Source organism: Lynx canadensis, chromosome C1, assembly GCF_007474595.2.
Source record: "Lynx canadensis isolate LIC74 chromosome C1, mLynCan4.pri.v2, whole genome shotgun sequence".
NCBI lineage: Eukaryota > Metazoa > Chordata > Mammalia > Carnivora > Felidae > Lynx > Lynx canadensis.
The window spans coordinates 123,865,719-123,884,870 of NC_044310.1; the positions used below are offsets into that span (position 1 = coordinate 123,865,719).

A 19,152-nucleotide genomic window follows, 5' to 3' on the forward strand; every position below is an offset into this window, starting at 1 on the left:
CTTGATTACACTAATAATGAGATTATCCAACCCCTTCCAAGCAGCCCTCATCTCCAAGATACCAGAAAACCAGTTTATAGACTCTCCCCATCACCACAAACACTAACCCTGAAGCATTCTGCCCATAACTGGCTACACAACACAGTAAGCATGCCAGTTTCACAGTGTGACATGCCATGAAACTCAGATGATTTTGTGCACCCAGAACTATCCCAGATGCTGGTAAAAGTGTCAGAAGCAACTGTGCTTCAGGCCATTCTGGAAATTCAGTTCCAAATGAAAGGCTTTGAACTTGTTGGGATGAGAGGGGTTCCAGGAGTTCCTTGTGAGGATCAGCCCTGGGTTCTGGCTGTTTACATCCTCTCTGCCAAGTTTATACTGTCTTTCCAGGGCCCGCCTTTCATTATGCCAAGGACAAAGTCTTAGTTTGGTAACTCTCTAAAACTTGCTAATTGTTTGAACTTTACAAAAGGAAAATAGGTCTCAAGCTCAGTTAATAGGCAACACTAATTAGGGTGAATTTAGAATCATGTCTTGTTTTCTTTGTGTCCATGATTCCTATTTATGCAAGTGAAATGGTTTTCCATTTCCAGCAGGGTCTTCCTACCAGCAGGGATTTCCTTGACACTACTGTTTCCTCAGACCTCTGCACTAGGGCTCACTCCTTTCAGGCTGAGATCTCCAAGCTGGGCCTACACTATGCTCTGGTTATTTTCCTGAGTGGCTCAGGGACCCAGCTGTCTCAGTGCCCTCATGTTCTCCCAACAATCCTGGCCTGCCTTCTACCCCTCCGCTGCCTCCCCAGCAAAGAGCTCACTATAAATCCACGGACTGAATATGACTGGGAATAAGGTCCCTAGGACCTCAAGAGGTTAAGTCAATCCTCAGTCATTACAGCTTGCATGGCTCAGTCGGGATCTGGACCCAGGCTGTTGGTCTCTTAAAGGCTTTAAGCTCACCCATAATCCTCTGGTGCCTCTCGTCAGGATACCCATAATCCATTGCTGAACCTCACTGGAATATCCAAAATCCTCTGCTGTACCTCCTGGAGTTCCCATAATCCTCAGCTGTCTCTCATCACAGTATCCACTGAAGCAAAGGATCTCTCCATTTATCTGAATTTTAGTTTCTTTCAAGGACCAACCCACCTCCCACATTCTGCAGAAGGTCAACATGCCTCCTAAGCAAAAGGGACCAGGCCAGCTACTCCGGAGGAAATGCTGGTGGCAGGATAATGAAAACAAGACCCTGGCTGCAGGATGCTTTAGCATGATGAGCAAGAAAAGAGAAACATATAGCTGAATCTAATGCCTAGTCGTGTAGTGGTTCTCAACCAGACTATGAATTAGAACTGACTTGGGGAGATTTAAAATTTTGGGTGCCCAGAACACACACCAGATCAATTAAATCAGAATCTCTGTGGTGGAACCAGGATATCACAAATGTTTAAAACTCTCTAGATGACTTCAAGGCATAGCCAAATGTGAGAACCACTGGTGTAGAATGTAATTAATGCTACCCCTGCAAGACTATGGGACTTGGAATCAAGAGGCTAAGTTGACTGGAGCCTAATGCTGTATGACCTTTAGAAAGTCAAGTGCCTCTGTCAAACTCAGTTGCTTTAAAGTGAACATGAACTTATTGTATTTTCTATTTTGAGAGGTTAATGTGAGGATCAAATGAGATGGTGTTGTGAAAGTCTACACTGTAAAACAGAATATTAATTGTTACTGTGGCAATTTTCACTACTGTTTCTCTAATGGTGTTTTCTAGATGTTTAGGAAAAATAGGTAATAAGAATTCGTGGAGGGGTGCCTAGGTAGCTCAGTTTGGTTAAGTATCTTTGTCTTGATATCAACTCAAGTCGTGATCTCGTGGTCATGAGATTCAGCCCTGTGTTGGGCTCAGTACTGAGTATACAGTCTCCTTGGGATTCTCTCTCCCTCCCTCTCTACCCTCCCCCCCCCCTCAGGTGCATTCACACACACTCTCTCTCTCAAATAAATACATAAACATTTATATAAAAAAAGAATTAATGGAAAAGAAAAAATACAATAGTAGGGCTAGACAAGTTAAATATAGTGACCCAAGAGAAATACAACCTAATTCAGATCGTAGGAATACATTTACAAGTTATTTTGTAAATGAAATAAGAAGTTTGTAAGAGCATGCTTGCAATGAAATTGTTTTCAGACCATCACTTATAATTACCACAGAAGTTTACTTACTCAGACTAAGATGTAAGCTTGGCATTAGTGGGGAGAAATGGATTTAACTGTGCTAATTTATTTATTTCTATGAAAATTTTTTTAACATTTATTTATTATTGAGAGACAGAGACAGAGCATGAGCATGGGGGGGTTGGGGGCAGAGAGATAGAGAGACACAGAATCCGAAGCAGGCTCCAGGCTCTGAGCTGTCAGCACAGAGCCCAAAGCGGGGCTCGAACCCACAAACCACAAGATCATGACCTGAGCCAAAGTCGGACGCTTAACCAACTGAGCCACCCAGGTGCCCCTGATTGTGCAAATTTATTAATTTAGTTCAAAAACAAAATTTATTGGGGGAGAATGACAAACCAACCAAATAGAAACATGCCTGGAAAAATGCATTTTGATCTGTTTACAAAACAATGCAATCATCATGAATGAGGATCTATCCTTGGCTATTCATTTAAACAGGTAAGGGAAGAATATAAGCCATTGTAAGACCCCAGTTCAATGAGCTTGCTCTAAATTTCCTTTCAACCTGTCAGTTTGCCACTTGGTACGGTCCACAAAGGACATGCAGTAAATGGTGCTGGGACAGCAGGCCACGACTTCAATAGTTCATTTTGATAGTATCAGCCTGAGGTCTGAGCCCTGAGAGTATGGGGGGGGGGGGGGGGGGCCAAGAGGAGCAATGCTTCCTCTCTCCTTTGTATGCATATGATGCCTGGCAAACCAGAGAAATGATGGCTGTAATTTGCAAGTTGTATTTGCTCCTTTTTCTCTTCACTTCTTTATCCCTATGCTACTTCCTAACAACTCTGTTCCCTGGCACTACTGGTCAAGAGGGAGTCTCACCCAGACTTAACCCAGAGGCTTATAAACTCCTAAATTCCTTTAGAAAAAGTGTTTTCCTTTCCCCTTCCACTCTAAACCCCACATCCTAAATTCCAGTGTTCTGAGACAAGCAGTAAGAACAAAGCCCACAGATGTAACCAGTTCACACTAACATGTGAATGATCTTCCCTTGAGTATTTTATATTCTGGAATCTTTATTTCTTACAAGGGATGGTGCTTTAATGGATGGAATTTCACAGAACCATATCTAAGGGAGAAAATGTTGGCAGATAGGGTCTGGGGATGACAGATGGTGTAGTAGGAGGAGATATTACCACAAAGGCCAGCCCTATCTGGGAACCTGACCTGGGTTCAGCACTCTTGAAATGTTGACATTTCTAAGCATTCCATCATTTTCTCCAATTCTGAACTTTTAGGTTCTCAATAGCCTCCATGGCGCTAGCCACTAAGGTAGACTAGAGTGGGGGGCAGGGTAAGAGGACAATCTGCCTGTGTGAAGAGAAAGAATGGATGAGTAGACAGGGCTACAAGTGTCATAAGAATACTAGCGACTGTGTGTTGAATACGTAACATGTGCTGAACACGTTACCATGTGCTATCCCCAGTTGTTAGATGAACCGTCTGGGGAAGCACTTTAAAAACGGCAGCCTTTCTAGTTAGCCTTATTAGGCCCATTATGGAGAAGAGAAATGGGAGACTCACGTTAAGTTGCCCAAGCTGACAAAACTGAGTGAGAAAAATGAGATCCGCTCCCAGGTCTATCTGACCCCGAAACTTTGTCTTTAATTCCCCTTCACATGTTCTCCAACCATAATCCTTTATATGCATAGTCTCTAGAAAGTGAGGAGCTGCTGAGAGTTCACAGCATCCTTTTTCATGATCCACAACTTTCCTCTCCTCAGACTGTTTCTTCCCATTATTAATCTGAATGAGCTCTTACACAGGAAAAGGAAGAAACACCGAGCACTGTTTGCATCTCTATTAGAATGAGGGGCCAACAGACTGACATGGGATGGAGGGGGCAATGCATGTTCATTGAACTTCTCCACTATCTCCACCCTTTGAGAGCCTGAGGACTTACCAAGCCCAGTGCACAGGGGGCAAATCCTCTGCCTTTGGGCACTGGCACAGCTGGCATAGGCCTTTAGCGTCCTCAGCTTCAGTAACCTCTTGTTCCAGGCAATAGAAAAGTAGGAGCAGGAGGGAAAGCAATCATTGAGTTGTCGTTGACCTTCTACATTCCCCTCCACCTATAAATCAAATGTCCTTATGATGCTACTTCCTCCACTGCTCTTCACAGAGTTGGACTGGCTAGAAAAGATCTCCAAGATCACAGAGTTGGCCCTTTAGCAATGCTAGTGATGTTAGAATCACCTGGAGACATTTTTAAACACACCAAGGCCAAGGCTCTTCTGCTGGAGAACAGGTTCTAGGTCAAGGCTCTGGCAGGTTGAGACCTAGAACACAGCCTAACCCCATGTCTTTCAGCTGAGTTCTGGGAAAGACACATTCTGGAAGTGGGCCAGAATTCTCAAGCCCAGAAATTGCTGTACAGAGAGCAAAGACAAGCTCCTGAGCCTGCAAGGACTGTGGTTCTGCTCCTCAGACATGTTGGACAGGCCAATTAACACCTGAATCCTGCAATGACTTCAATGCAGACAGCAGACTCCTAGCCGACCACTCTCCTCTCACCCCACACACCGTGATTCCTCTTCATTGCATTGCAGTGCTTGGTGTGCAGATGAAATCAATAAGGGCAATACAGCTGAAAGGTTACTGTACAGGAGCTCTCAGTAATGAGTGTGTGTGTGTGTGTGTGTGTGTGTGTGTGTGTGTGTGTGTGTTGTCCAGCAGATGCTTTCCACTTCTTTCTTAACTATTTCCTAATTCCAAAATTGTACATTTGCCCCCACAGACTATTTTATCTCCATTTTAGAAGGCATTTAGCCAAGTCCTAAAACAAAGAAAATTACAGTTTTATTCCTTCAGGTGAGTTAAGAAAATAGGATCAAAGCTCACGGACTGATATCATCGTGATTTTGCTCTGTTCAAATCATTTATTTCTAAGAGGAAGAAAGAACTGATGTGCCTGGTTAATGATGTGAAGTACCCAAAGTGTCTGCATGAGCTACACACTTACTAAAGGGCAACATCTTTTGGTTTCTACCTACAGAACCTTTTGACCTAAGACATGTACTGGGTATTCCAAAGTAAAGTGTGGCCCTTCCTGAGATAAGTTGAGGAGAGCAGCTCTCAAGTTCATTGGCAATAATCAGCTCACCTGTATGAAGAGCAGGTGCTTCTCCAGGGCACCGTTTTATTCATAAGTTACATTTGTTTTAACAGAGAGACCATATTCTGCTTTGACTTGGTAAGAGTTCCGTTCAGGGTCAAAATATCTAACAGAGAAAGTGTTCATGTCCGAGCACAAAATTTAGACAGAAACGGAGAATGAGAAAGTCGAGTCAGAACCCATTAAACCAGGGAATTTAAATTCCTGAGAAGAACGGAGGTAGTTATTTAAACTCTGAGTGCTATTATTTAAAGCCTCTGTTCCTTTCAAAGTATTTAATATGACTTTGGCATTTCATAGGTGAATGCTCTCCTCAGTCAGATGTCACCATATGAGATTGTTTTGAAAACTTCTGGAATTCTGGAAAGTCTTCTGTAGAGTGCAAAATCATAAATTCTTCTTATGGAATAATTTCAAAGAGAAAATGATTTTATGAAAGACAATGTTCTTAGCTGTCCTGAACCTCATCACACACTTTGGTTTTGAGAAATCCTGTCTCCTTTACCTAAATTTACTATCTGAATAGAAGATGTTGCTTAAAACAAAACAGAATAGGACAAAAAGAGGAAGGAAACCATTTCCTCAAGGAGCAGTTTCAGCCATTTAAGACTTAACACACAATAAAAATACTCCTTTTATTACCATTACTCACTTCAGCAGCTACTCAAAGTTCACAGCAATTCAAAGAAAAGGCCAAATTTCTTAAAGCGGAATCAAAGGCATTTGAGATTTCCTGAGATTACAGGTCACAGACATACATAAAAAAGCTCAATAAAAATATTTCATATTCCATTGTGTATTATAATTTTATAAATGCCTATGCAAAGACTTAGCCCTCTATCAACAGACACTCAATAGAATTTTAAATCATTTTTTTTTCCAACTGGTATGCACTCACAGAAGGTACTCACTTTTGATCTGTTTTTGCATTTGTTTACCACATTCTATTTAGATTAAAAAAGAACAGGAAAAAAAACCCCACTTTTCTAAATCACTTGTATGAATTACAAACAAGCTCTTTAAAGAGTTCTAAAGAATTCAGCTCTCTTGGCTAATTAACTGCCAGAGCGCTTACTGAGATAAATACTGTGCATGAAAGAATCAGTATAGATGCATATGCATGCACTGGGCTGAGAATGGGGCTCTGAACCTCAACTCTTGTTTTCTCCTTTGCAAACTGTGGGAACAGGGGTGGTGGAATGGATGGATACTAAAGTACCTCACAGGTTCCCAACATACTGATGGACCAGAAGAGTCAAAATGACTCATCAAACTTGGGGGAAAAAATGACAAAACAAAAGAGATCATCCTAAAGAGGGGTCCGGAGAGCTCAGTCTGTTATGATTCCTTCGGGTGATTCTGCGACTCAGCCAGGAAATGGAGCCAGGAAACTTGTAGCTTCTAAAAATCACAGGTATTTCAATTTTGCCTTGCATTTACATATATTCATGAAAAATGGTTTTATGTTAAAAGTTTGAAAATATAACACTTGAAATACACTAGGAATATTGCTATTGAAAAGAGCTTTCTTAGAAAGGTAACTTTTGTAATCGATTGTTTAATATAATTTTTCGAACTTAACTTTTCTTTCTAGTGCACTGAAATTTTTTTCACTGAATTTTTTTAATGTTTATTTTTTGAGAGAGAGAAATAGAGAGACAGAGAGACACACAGCACAAATGGGGGAGGGGAAGAGAGGGAGGAAGACACAAAATTAGAAGTAGGCTCTAGGCTCCAGGCTCCGAGCTGTCAGCACAGAGCCCCACACAGTGCTTGAACCCATAGACTGCGAGATCATGACCTGAGCGGAAGTGGGGCGCCCAACCGACTAAGCCACCCACATGCCCTGAGTACACTGACATTTTTGAATTTGCTTCAGTCATTACAGGGAAAAGAGATGAAGTTTAAAGTCAAAACTTTCCCACTCCTGATAAGAATTCTAATTTGTGAAATAAGTAACATCTCTGCTGGGCAGGTCTTGAGCTAAATCCTAGCCTATGTCAGGTGCTTTCTGTGTACATAAAAGGGTCTGGATATATTCTTGATGACTGACAGATTTTAGGATAACTAGAAAGGATCCCTTTCCCCAAGCCATCACCTGGTTCATCATATCTGAGAATACTTTGAAGGAACTGCTTAAGGAAAAGTCATTTTGATTTTCAATTAAATCACTTCAAATGGAAATGATTTGGGTAACACACTAGATTGCTTTAAACACAATCTACAGCATCAATGACTGAACATAAGCCATAGTTGGAAATAATGGAGCTGGACTCAGAAAACACACAGCTCAGGGTGCCTAGTTGCTTGAGCGTCCATCTGAGTCTTGGTCTTGGCTCAGGTCCTGATCTCATGTTTCTTGAGATCGAGCCCTGTGTCAGGCTCCTGGCTGACAGTGCAGACCCTGCTTGGGATTCTCTCGCTCCTTCTCTCACTGTCCCTCCCCTGCTTGCGTTCAAGCATGTGTGTGCTCTCTCCCTAAATAAATAAATAAACTTAAAAAGAAAAGAAAAGAAAAGAAAAGGAAAGGAAAGGAAAGGAAAGGAAAGAAAAGAAAAGAAAAGAAAAGAAAAGAAAAGAAAAGAAAAGAAAAGAAAAGAAAAGAAAAGAAAACACACAGTTCAGGGCTCTCCATGGAGGTGGGACAGAGTAAAGGGGTATAGAGAGGGAGACTCAGACGCTGATGCAATGTGCTCTCTGCTAGGACAATGACTTAGGCACCTTTTGGAAACAACTCTACATTCCATTGTTATGGTGATCTACTCACTCCGCTAAAAGGGTACAAAAGAGCTCAGGCAACCTAACAAGGGTAATGTGTAACTTTTGGTAATATGTAATTTAACCTCTCTGTGCCTCAGTTTCATCTTCTGTAAAATAAGGAAAATGATAGTACCTACTTCAAAGCGTTCTTGTGAAAATCCAGTGTGTTCACCCGTGTAAAATGATTACAATACGACCATCCATAGTAGGTGCTCAGCAAGTGTTGGCCAGCAGTAGGTCAGAGTGCATACCGTCGCTAGAGGCACTTGGTGCCCATACTCTGTGTAGACCAAGCCATGCAGGACTTCAAAGAAGTGTCAAAATCCCAGAGTTCTAAGAGCAAGAAGAAACCCTAGAAATCCTCTTTCTGTTTTGAGGATTGGCTTTAGACTAGCATATTTTATGTAGTCCATGTATAAAAAAATAAGCCACTATTTAAGACTAAAAAACCCATAAAAACTTGAACTTCGATCTTCCTTTGAAACATAAGGCCACCTGCCCACACTGGTGACTTCTGGGTGGGACTGTTTCCCTGAGACCACACAGAGGCTCTCAGGGTGCCACTATCTCCACCACTCCTGAACACCCTTTGGCATTAAACTGGGTGTGGGTTGCCAGTGCACAGTTTTCAAAAGCAAGGCTTTTGTCTTTTAACAAAACAAACAAATCAACCCCCAAAAAACCTCTCTCTGTACCTGTTTCCCTACCGAAAGTAGAAAAATAGAACGTGAACCCTTAGAGAAGATTTGACCTTTCTCATACCTGGTCCACTTGGGCCATTTACACAATTTGTTATAATGTAGGTATTGCATTTGTGATGTCTCATCTGGTTCAACACCTCTTCTCTTACAAATAAGAAAAACGAGGACCCCAGGGAGTTTAGGTGACCATCTGAGGTCCCAAGTCTTGTTAGTGGTGGAAGTTGTACCCACGTGCAGGTCTTTTCCCCCCTCTCATCGAAGTTCCTGCTTTTCCAGCCACTGTCTTCTTTGTAGCTACTGTAGATTCAGTCTGTGTTCCATATGAAGAAGGAGGACAGGAAGCCTACCAGCTGCTACAAGAAGGCACCCCAGGCTGCTTAAGACACCAGAAGCCTGTACCCGGGGTAATTCATTAGCAGTGGTAGGATTATCCTTTCTCTGTCAGGTTTCCTGTCTTAAAGAGTCTTTTTTTTTTTTTTTTTTTTAAGATTTTATTTTTAAGTACTCTCTATACCCAATATGGGGCTGAAACTCACAACCCTGAGACCAGGAATTGCATGCTCTACAGACTCAGTCAGGTGCCCCCTGTCTGCCCCCCCCCCCTTTTTTTTCTGTTAAATATTATGATGGCTGAAGCAGAGGAAATGATGCCCCTCTCAAGCAACTGCTCCATTTCATCTATGCTTAATCCCACCTCCCTTTCATGTCTAATCATGATTTCTTTTCTTGCTTCACTAAATGACATGGTGATCCAGGTGATAGGAAAACATAAGATGACACATAAGAAAACCCTAGACGCTTAAAGTGAATGAGCTGGAGAAAGAAACAAAACAGAGGAGAAATTGCAGCTGTTTATACTTGTTCAGGTTCCTCCACGGACAATCTTTAAAGTTTTCCCTTTCCTGCCAGCGAAATGAGACTGTCCTACGTACCAGGTCTAGCGCTTTCCCTACGTACACACAATGATGCTATTTCTCTTACACATGTGGCTTTCCTACCCAAGAGATAACAGGCGTGAACACTACCGGAATTACTAATTTATCTCAGTTTACTTACACTTATTTATTTATTTTGTATTTTGACAGTGATTCTGTGACCTGGGGGGTTTTAGAGTGTGCTCATTCCCCACCCTACCATCAAACTGTCCCACAGACAAGGGCTCAGTTTAATTCTATAGATCTCATTTAGGAAACTCAATGATCTATCTCCAGTTTTACCACTGAGCATTTGCCAGAGTTGAATCAGTCCTCTTAGACATAAAGGTGAAACAGGCTCACCCTGAGAAAGGAGCATGATAATATCTATTTTAGAGACTGATGGAATGAAAAAATGAGATCCATTCTGTGCCCTTTGTAAACTATAAAGCACATGTGTGTCCTATGTGTCCTAAGAGTCAGATGTCGTATTAAAACATAGGGATATAAGGTGTTCTGAGAAAGGCAGGCTGTAGGACTCAGGAAGAAGCTCATGACTCCTGATTCCATTTTAAGAGACAACAGAGACAGAAATAAATAAATACATAAACAAAGGGAAAACAGATTATTAAACATAAGTCCTAGTCAGGAGGAAGCGCCTCCAGGAAGAGCAGTGTGGTAAGTTTGGTGGCATCTTCCTGTGTGTTCCCAGAACCCATCTATGCAGGCTGCTCTTTTGGCCCCTATCACACTGTTGCATGTATTTCATTATTTGCCCTCCCTCCCTCCCTACTCTCCAGCATCTTATAAATTGAGCTTTCCAGGAAAAGGCCTCTGTGAGGCAGGCATCTTTGTATCTCCAGCACTTAGCTTGCTGTTGGCTAGGAACTTCCAGCCTGCTGGGTTAATGTTACTTAGTGTGACAGACAGACAATGTCCTTGCCCCCCCCACCAGAGATGTCCACAACCCAGTCCCTAAAATCTGTGGCAATGGCACCTCATGTGGCAAGAAGGACTTTATAGATGTGATTAAATGAAGGATTATGATATGGGGAGATAATCCTGGATGTGCCCCATGTAATCACAGGATCTCTGTAAGAGGGAAGAAGGGAGGAGGGTCAAACTCAGAAAAAGGAAACACGACAATGCAACCAGAGTTTGGAGTAGCCTAGTTTGAAGGTGGAGTTAAAAACCATAAACCAAGGACTGCTAAAATCTGGAAAAACTAAGGAATCAATTCTGTCTTGAGGCATCAAGAAAGAATGTTATCCTTCCAGCACCACTAGTATACTTTTGACCTCCAGAATTATAAGAGAATAAATTTGTGTGGTTTTAAGCCACTAAGTTTATAATAGCTGAGGTAGGAAACAAAAACACTTAGATAAAAAGTAAATGCGTGCCTGTCATTTGAATGAATGGGCAAATGAACAAAAAGAGAGAGCTCTGAATAAAAAAGGGAAAGACCTAGATTCAGGTTCCAACAATGAGCTGGGTAACTTGGGCCCCATATGTAATCTCTCTGGAACTCCTTGTGAAGAGCCAAGGGCATAGAGACAGACCGATTAGGAGTCAAGGCGCTCCTAGACTATTTCATGCTGTGCATCTTTGGGCAAGTGCTCAGCTCTCTAAGCCTATGTCCTATCTATAAGATAGCAATAGTGACACAACTGTTGGGGGAATGAATGCGCTCCAGTCTAGTTACATTTAATGGGACTCTGAGTTAGGCGCATGTGAAACTAGGCACATAAAAATGTTACTAATGTCACTTCATGCACAAACCTTGAAACCATGACAATTCTCCAAATTAAAAATGAGTGAAGGCTTAAAAACTGTGAACAAACTGAGGGTTGTTGGGGGGTGGGAGGGAGGGGAGGGTGGGTGATGGGTATTGAGGAGGACACCTGTTGGGATGAGCACTGGGGGTTGTATGGAAACCAATTTGACAAAAAATTTCATATATTGAAAAAAAAAATGAGTCAAGGATTGTACAATGGTAAAGCTGGTAAACTGTGAACCACTGGCTGCCACATGGTGGGTCTGCTTCAGCTGCTGAACAGAAACACCCACTTGTCCTTTGCAGGAACCCATGTTGAATTATGCAAGTTAGAAACAATACAAGTAACAAATTATGAGAGGTCTCCAGGAACACACCCCTAGAACAAAATATGACCACCCTTTAATGCATGCAAAGCAATTACCATGGGTCTGGAACACAGGAAGCTATTATTCTGCTATTATTATATTAACTCAGTGATAAAAGCCTCAGAATAAACACTTCCACGATGGAAAATGAACCAAACTCCAGCTTTCCCATGGGCTTTAGCTTTTCCTGGGCCTCCAGCTCTTGTCAGAGAATTCTCACAGTTGGAAAATCTGAGTCAGGTGTGCTAATAACACCCGAGATTATGAAGTAATAGATTTTCCAACTCTTAGCTAAAACAAGGAGGTGTTAACTGTGTGCTCTACTGAGACCGCCATACACATCTTGCACACCCTCGTTGGGCCCCTTAGCCATATTTAGACTAGAATCAGTGACATGACAAGGACCTTCTTGGGACTCAGTGCCAACCAGCAACACTCTTCTTCCTCTTCTCTTCATTCTGTTCCTAGAACCCTCAGAGTGCAAGGTTGTGTCTGGTACATACTACAAGCTCAATAGATATCTCTTGAATGTATAAGTGACTTTTATGGATCATACAGCCCATGTCTCTCTCCCATTTTCCAGACAATGAGCCACAGGCCATTTAGAGCAATGACTAAAAAATCCCTTCCATGTTGCATGAATTCGACTTAGTAACTGTCTCCTCCCAAGAGAGAGGAGCTAATTTCTCAAATCCAGCACACTGGGTTATAGAGAGGAAATCGTTTAAATAACATTTTTAAAACTGTATCTGTTTTTCTAAGTAGCTTCCAGTTTCACAAAATGAATTCTGATGCTAAGTGCCCCATAATGAGGAGATCTGGAAAAGCATAAGAGCAACACTGAATTATTTAGCTCTAACTAAAGCCTGGTGTTACCTTGAGGAGGAACAAATGACTTATGTTTCAGATTCTTTTAGGCTGCACAGAACCACTTAATGCAGAACCAAGTCCTGTTTTACTTGTACCTCCATTTTCTACCAAAGCACAACTAATACTTGGGAAAACTTTAGAGTGAGGAGGACTTAAATCCTTATCCTAACTTCGGGTGACCACACATCAGGAAGAGCTGGGCAGGCATTCCTTGTGTAAAGACCACACCTCGAGAAGAATCTAAACCCTTTCCCTAGAAATGGACGTTAGTGATATTTTTTTCCTACTGTTTTTTTGGAGCTAACTTTCATCTCTTCTCTGGTAGCTTAAGTCAATGGCTTGCACTGTTGTCCCTGGAGCTGGAGAACAGATGTCCCCCTCATCATAAAGTAGCCTTGTATGCTTCAAGAGTCAACTACTTAGTGCACACACTTCTTAAGGCTAACCATGCCTAGATTTCTTAACTTCGTGTAATACTATGACGTTTATTATCTGGTCCCTTCTGATCTTCTTCATAACAAGTTGGGTTGTAGACTCCTGAATCCATACACTGAGGGAAAATCATGTGACATGATCTTTACCAGACAGGTTTCCATGCGTGCCTCCCCAGACACTCTTGCTTTTTAGTCAGAAAAAAACCTAGGGTTGCCCAGTGCTTACCCCAAGTTTCTGCCCATTTCCTTGCCTTATTTAGCTGTTGGGGCTCCCTATGCTTAGTTGTACAATGGATAGCAGGTCTCTATTTGTGATTTTAAGTGATTTCCAGTAAAAGTCTTCAGTTTCTCTATGTCAGGTGCCTGTGCTCTTTCTGTGTATTTCCCTTTCCCACCTTGCCAGAGCCGTCTCATCTGTGTGGCCGACTTGAGTCGTGCTCAGATCGGAAGCTCTTCTTACCATGCTGGCTGCTTTGCTGTGTTACAGAACCATGGAATGAGGATGATCAGAAGACAGTGACTGGCCACTTTGTCTACCACTTACCAACTTGGACCTCTTCTGACTCTACAGTGCCCAAGGTGCAAGGCCACACCCATGAGCACAACATACAAGCATGACCTCATCCAGCTCTTCTGAGTACCCCCAGTCTCACCATCAAGATTTTTATCTCATCAGGCCATTATTTACTTACTTTGAACTTCTTATTCTTCTTGAGCCTGCCATGCAAATTCACACTACTGTACCTTTCTCTAGGCTACCCTGCTGTTGGCAACATCCTTCTTCCTGTTCTCTCTCAGGTCCCTAAGTGTCATACCTCTGAAATATACCAAGTGTCATACCTTCTTGGAGGTATGGCACTTAACTTCCCAGACAGGATGAGTCACTCCCCTCCATATTCCCAGAGAATGCTACAGATACCTCTGTTATCACCCTGACCATGGAATATACACTAAGGTACTTTTTATTTAATTATTTCGAGAGAGAGAGAGAGAGAACACAGATGGGGTAAAGGTAGAGACAGTGAAATCCCAAGCAGGCTGTGCACTGTCAGCATGCAGACTGATGCGTGGCTTGACCTCACAAACTGTGAGATTATGACCTGAGCCTAAATCAAGAGCCAGATGCTTAAATTGACCGGGCCACCCTGGTACCCCAAGTACTATGGTACTTTTATAGGTTTCTCTGTTTCACTATAAACTTACTTTTTGCAGCTTCCTATGACCCAATCTACAATTTGTTTCACAGAGTTCAAGATATAAAGGAGTTAAATAAACATGTATGTGATTCCTTAAGCAGAGGTGACTGTATGGTCCCCAGCACCTGGGTCTGGACCACACTTGTTTATTTATCTCTGGGTCAGGGAGGACAGAGTTAGAGAAATACAAGAAAAACAAGCCAACTGGTGCCCAGCCAAGAGTGAGAAACGTGGTGTACCTGATAGACCATTATATTAACAGTTTCTTCTTTTTTCTGCTCTGGAGGCCCTTGACTCTGCAATAGATTTCGCACTGTTTCTTCCATCCTGAGAAACAAACAGACAAAATAAAGAATTTCTTTAGAGATGGTTTGATTAACATGGGGCTATTCCAGTTAGTAGAAATATTTCTTCAGTATAGTTCCAGTATAAGCTTATACCTGGAAATGTCTTTTCTCTTCTCTCTCCTTCATACCCTCCATTAGGGATCTGTCATGAAGTCCTTTAAAATTAGGAATGTCTCTGAGTTCTCTTTGTCTTTACCATTCAGGTCCCTATCATTGGCTTCCTGCATTTGTACTCATGCAAACATCTCCCACTATCCCTCTTCACTTTCAATCACTCCCCTTTCATTTGACACAATGTCACCACATTAATCTTCCTGAAATACCACTTTGATTTTCTTAAATCAATTTTCAAAGTTGGTGACGAATATTACATGAATGCATCTTCGCTGTTAACACACTGTTACATCTTTCCAGGGTGGTCTGTGTCAGCACACAAAGATCTATTCTTTCAGGTACTTTCTGGTATTTCATGATGTGAATGCACCATACATTATTTAACCATTCCTCTACTGATGGAACTTAAATTACTTCAGATTTTTTATTCTTTCAAATAATAAACATCTACACATACAGCCTAGTGCACATTAATTAGTATTTCTATGGGTTCTAATGTGACATATATTGTATGTTATAATCCTATATTGTCTTACATTCCTACTTCCAATACCCATTCCCCATTACCCAAAAGTAAACAGTAAAAAAAACAACAACACATTTCCATTTCCACTTTGAGACACTGTCTCATGTTGTTACTCCTTGAAATGGCAAACACTGCATCTTCTCATTTCCATCCATCTTTCAAAATCTGCTTCAATTTCACTACCAAAGAAACATCTTCACGGCCTCCCTCCACATTTCCTTGAATTTTTACAGCCTTATGCTTTACATCACTCATTCTATCATTTAAAAACTCCCCACTTGGGGCGCCTGGGTGGCGCAGTCGGTTAAGCATCCGACTTCAGCCAGGTCACGATCTCGCGGTCCGTGAGTTCGAGCCCCGCGTCAGGCTCTGGGCTGATGGCTCAGAGCCTGGAGCCTGCTTCCGATTCTGTGTCTCCCTATCTCTCTGCCCCTCCCCCGTTCATGCTCTGTCTCTCTCTGTCCCAAAAATAAATAAACGTTGAAAAAAAAAATAAAAAAAAAAAACTCCCCACTTTAATGCTCAAATTATATGCATGTTCTTTCTTCTGAAATTAATTACAATATTTGGTATAAAACCATGTCATAGATTTCTTATGTGTCTCCCCCCAACTACAGATAAAGTGGGTACTCAGTAGACAGTTGCTATATGAATCCTTTGTTAATGCATTTTTAAAAAGTATTAAGTAGTTACTCTGTGCCAGGCATTGATCATGTATATTCAAACTGTGTTTGGATGACCTTGTCTCTGGGGCCCATCTGTGAGGATACATGGACCATACTCTTAGGAGAAGACACCTGAGCAGGATGCTCTGAACACAGTGAGTGCTCTCTTGACCAGAACCTGAGTTGGCTGTTTCTATCAGTCCCATCCTGAAGACTGTATTTCAGTGACTCAGTATGATACTAGTTTAAAAGACCTGAGGGAAAGCAGGCTCATCCAGCTTCTTTCTCTCACTAAAAGCTTCTGGCAAGACAAATTAAGGGCTCCAGGAGGCGACTGAATTCATGAAGTGGCAAGACCATTACAGTAAACAAAGGAGTACAGTTCCAAATGCCAAACTTTCTAATATGGCATAAAACTACTTAGTGGCAGAGTGAGGAAACTTCAGATGAACTGGGCCAGTTCAAGTCTAGGTTATAATTGGAGAAATTCTGCCTTCACAGGGTATGCCATGAAGATCCACTCAAAATTTTAGAAGACAGTGGACATTGATTATGAGCGCTCAAAGAATGATTTGTGACTATATTTATATAAGCCATCTCTTTATGCATCCAAACAGGAGAGCAAAGTCTGGCTCCCTGTATTTTCACAAGTCTTACATTATTAATGACACCAATAAAATTATTTTTTTTTTAATTTTTTTTTTCAACGTTTATTTATTTTTGGGACAGAGAGAGACAGAGCATGAACGGGGGAGGGGCAGAGAGAGAGGGAGACACAGAATCGGAAACAGGCTCCAGGCTCCGAGCCATCAGCCCAGAGCCTGACGCGGGGCTCGAACTCACAGACCGCGAGACCGTGACCTGGCTGAAGTCGGATGCTTAACCGACTGTGCCACCCAGGCGCCCCTGACACCAATAAAATTAAACAGTACTTTCAACTTGTTGAAGAACTCTCATCTACTAATCATTACAATGTACTTTTAAAAGATCACTACATCTATGTGGTGGATGAGAAGCAGAGACACGGAAAGGTTAAAGGCTAACTGACAGGATCACAGCTAGCTGGGTAGGTTAGGATGAAGCCATTTTTCCTGAATATCAAAGAGTGGCTACTTTCCACTAGATCTTATTTACATACAGGAAATGATTTTAAATGAAGAAGAGTCTTAACTTCTAATCAAGAGTTACCATGGTGAACATCTATCGGGTGTTGAGCCCAAAAAGGCAAAAACACCATTTCTGACCTTAAGCTCTGAGAGTGCTCACGATCTTGTAGAAGAGACAAACTGAATTTATTTACCAAAAAAAAAAAAAAAAAGAAAAAGAAAAAGAAAAAGAAATAGGGGTGAAGAAAGCACAGATTCTGAAATATTAAGTGATCAGAGCCAATTTCTAATATTCTATTTCACTGTATGAAAAAAACAAATTATCTCTCAAATGGCAGCAGATTTTCCATGATGTTTGTCAAATCTATCATAAACAAAAAAAGTAATGATAATGGTGAGGAGTTGCTCAAGATCAGGCAGCTTGTGTATGATAGATCAGGGACTGGCCCCCAGCATCCTAAATATCAGTCTATTTTCTCTACCTCAGTACAGAGGCTGCAGGTCTTTCTTATTTCAATCCGTATTTCATTCATTTATAAATATTTGGTTTAAAATGTGTCTCAAGTTTGTTAGATTCAGTTAAAATTAAATCTTGTCTTCTTTTAATAAGTTGAAATATACCTCTGTCAGTGCATATCTTGCTGAATTATCTCTTCTGTATAATTAAAAGTTCCATACAGAAGTTGCTAGATCAAAAAGAAAAACATCTATTCACCTTCCCCCATTTTTCTTGGCTTTATGTTGAGAAAAAAGAAAAGAAAAGAGAAAGAGGCAGGCAGGAAGTTGTTAGATTCTCAAGCAGCCAAGACCCACAGTAACACTGTGAACATCATTTTCTGGCACTACTTCATGATTAATTGAAACCAATTACATTTCCAAGCCATATCTTGGAACAGAGTTGCAGGGACCCATCCCAACCTTTGGTAAAAAATTAACTTGTCTCATCTTTTCATAACCTTTATGAATCTGGTCATAGAGAAAATAGTTTGAACCTGATGAGAAGATACGATTATTTATTCCCTGATGACATCTTCATTCTTTTAATTCTCATTTAGCAAACATCTCTCTTCATTTTCCTGAAAATCAAAGATTGTGAAGCACCATTCATTGTCATTTGAGGTCCAATGGTATTTTACTTTATCCTATTATTTTGATAGCTGATGCGTGAGGGTGTGCATTACCAGCCTTTACATAAAATACTTCCACTATCTGTTTTTCCAAATGTGGCTAAAAATAAGCCAGTTTCTTTTCCCAGGCCAGATGTGGGCAGAGATTTTCTTTTTTTTCTTTTCTTTTCTTTCTATTTTTACAAACTGTTGATTGGCTTAGCATCATCCTTAATCATTGTCTTTTAGCTCTTTTCTCTTATTTTTTTTTGGGGGGGGGGGGTCTAATCTGTGACTAAGTTCTTTCTTCTCCTAAATACTGGTCAAGTGGCAGTCAATGAAAAATACATAGACCTTAACTGCATTTGTTGACATGTTTTAAGCTTTAATGTATATTAAGAGAACTATTTTTAAAAAGTTAAGTTCTACACACATCAGAGAAAAAAAACTAAATTCATTTGTCAACAGTGTATTTCAGATACCATAGGTATAAATGTAGGAGTTTTTGCCTCATGAAGCGCTAGATACTGAGCAGAACATTAGACTGAAATGTTCTTTTGTGACTCCTCTGATCAGATATTCAGTTTAGCACAGGTTAGTTTTTGACAGAAATAGAACAAAATAAATGCAGAACAAGAAGCCACTCTCCCCAACTCAAACTGATAACTGATGGGGCTCTTCCAACTGAAAGCTGAACTGAGTCATATTTCAAGAAATATTTTAATGGGTGCTTGCAGATTAATCACATAACACATTAATAATGAAATAGACAACGAAATTACTCAATATTCTCTCACTGTCTCTTATGTGAGAGGTTGCAAGGTCATAATCCATTCATTTCTGCCTTATTAACAAACTCCGAGTTTCTTGAGGTCAGTGGCTCTGCCTTGTTGCTTACTTTATCTCTAGCAAC

The 19,152-nt window shown here is 41.1% G+C and overlaps 1 protein-coding gene across 1 annotated transcript in view; it reads right to left on the reverse strand.

The window, feature by feature from the left end:
* Positions 1–19,152, reverse strand: part of NCKAP5 (NCK associated protein 5) — a 579,104-nt gene that overhangs the window by 255,744 nt on the left and 304,208 nt on the right. Inside the window, exon 5 of the mRNA XM_032594105.1 lies at positions 14,615–14,702. Within this exon, the coding sequence (XP_032449996.1) occupies positions 14,615–14,702 (88 nt within the window). The remainder of the gene's footprint in view (positions 1–14,614; positions 14,703–19,152) is intronic.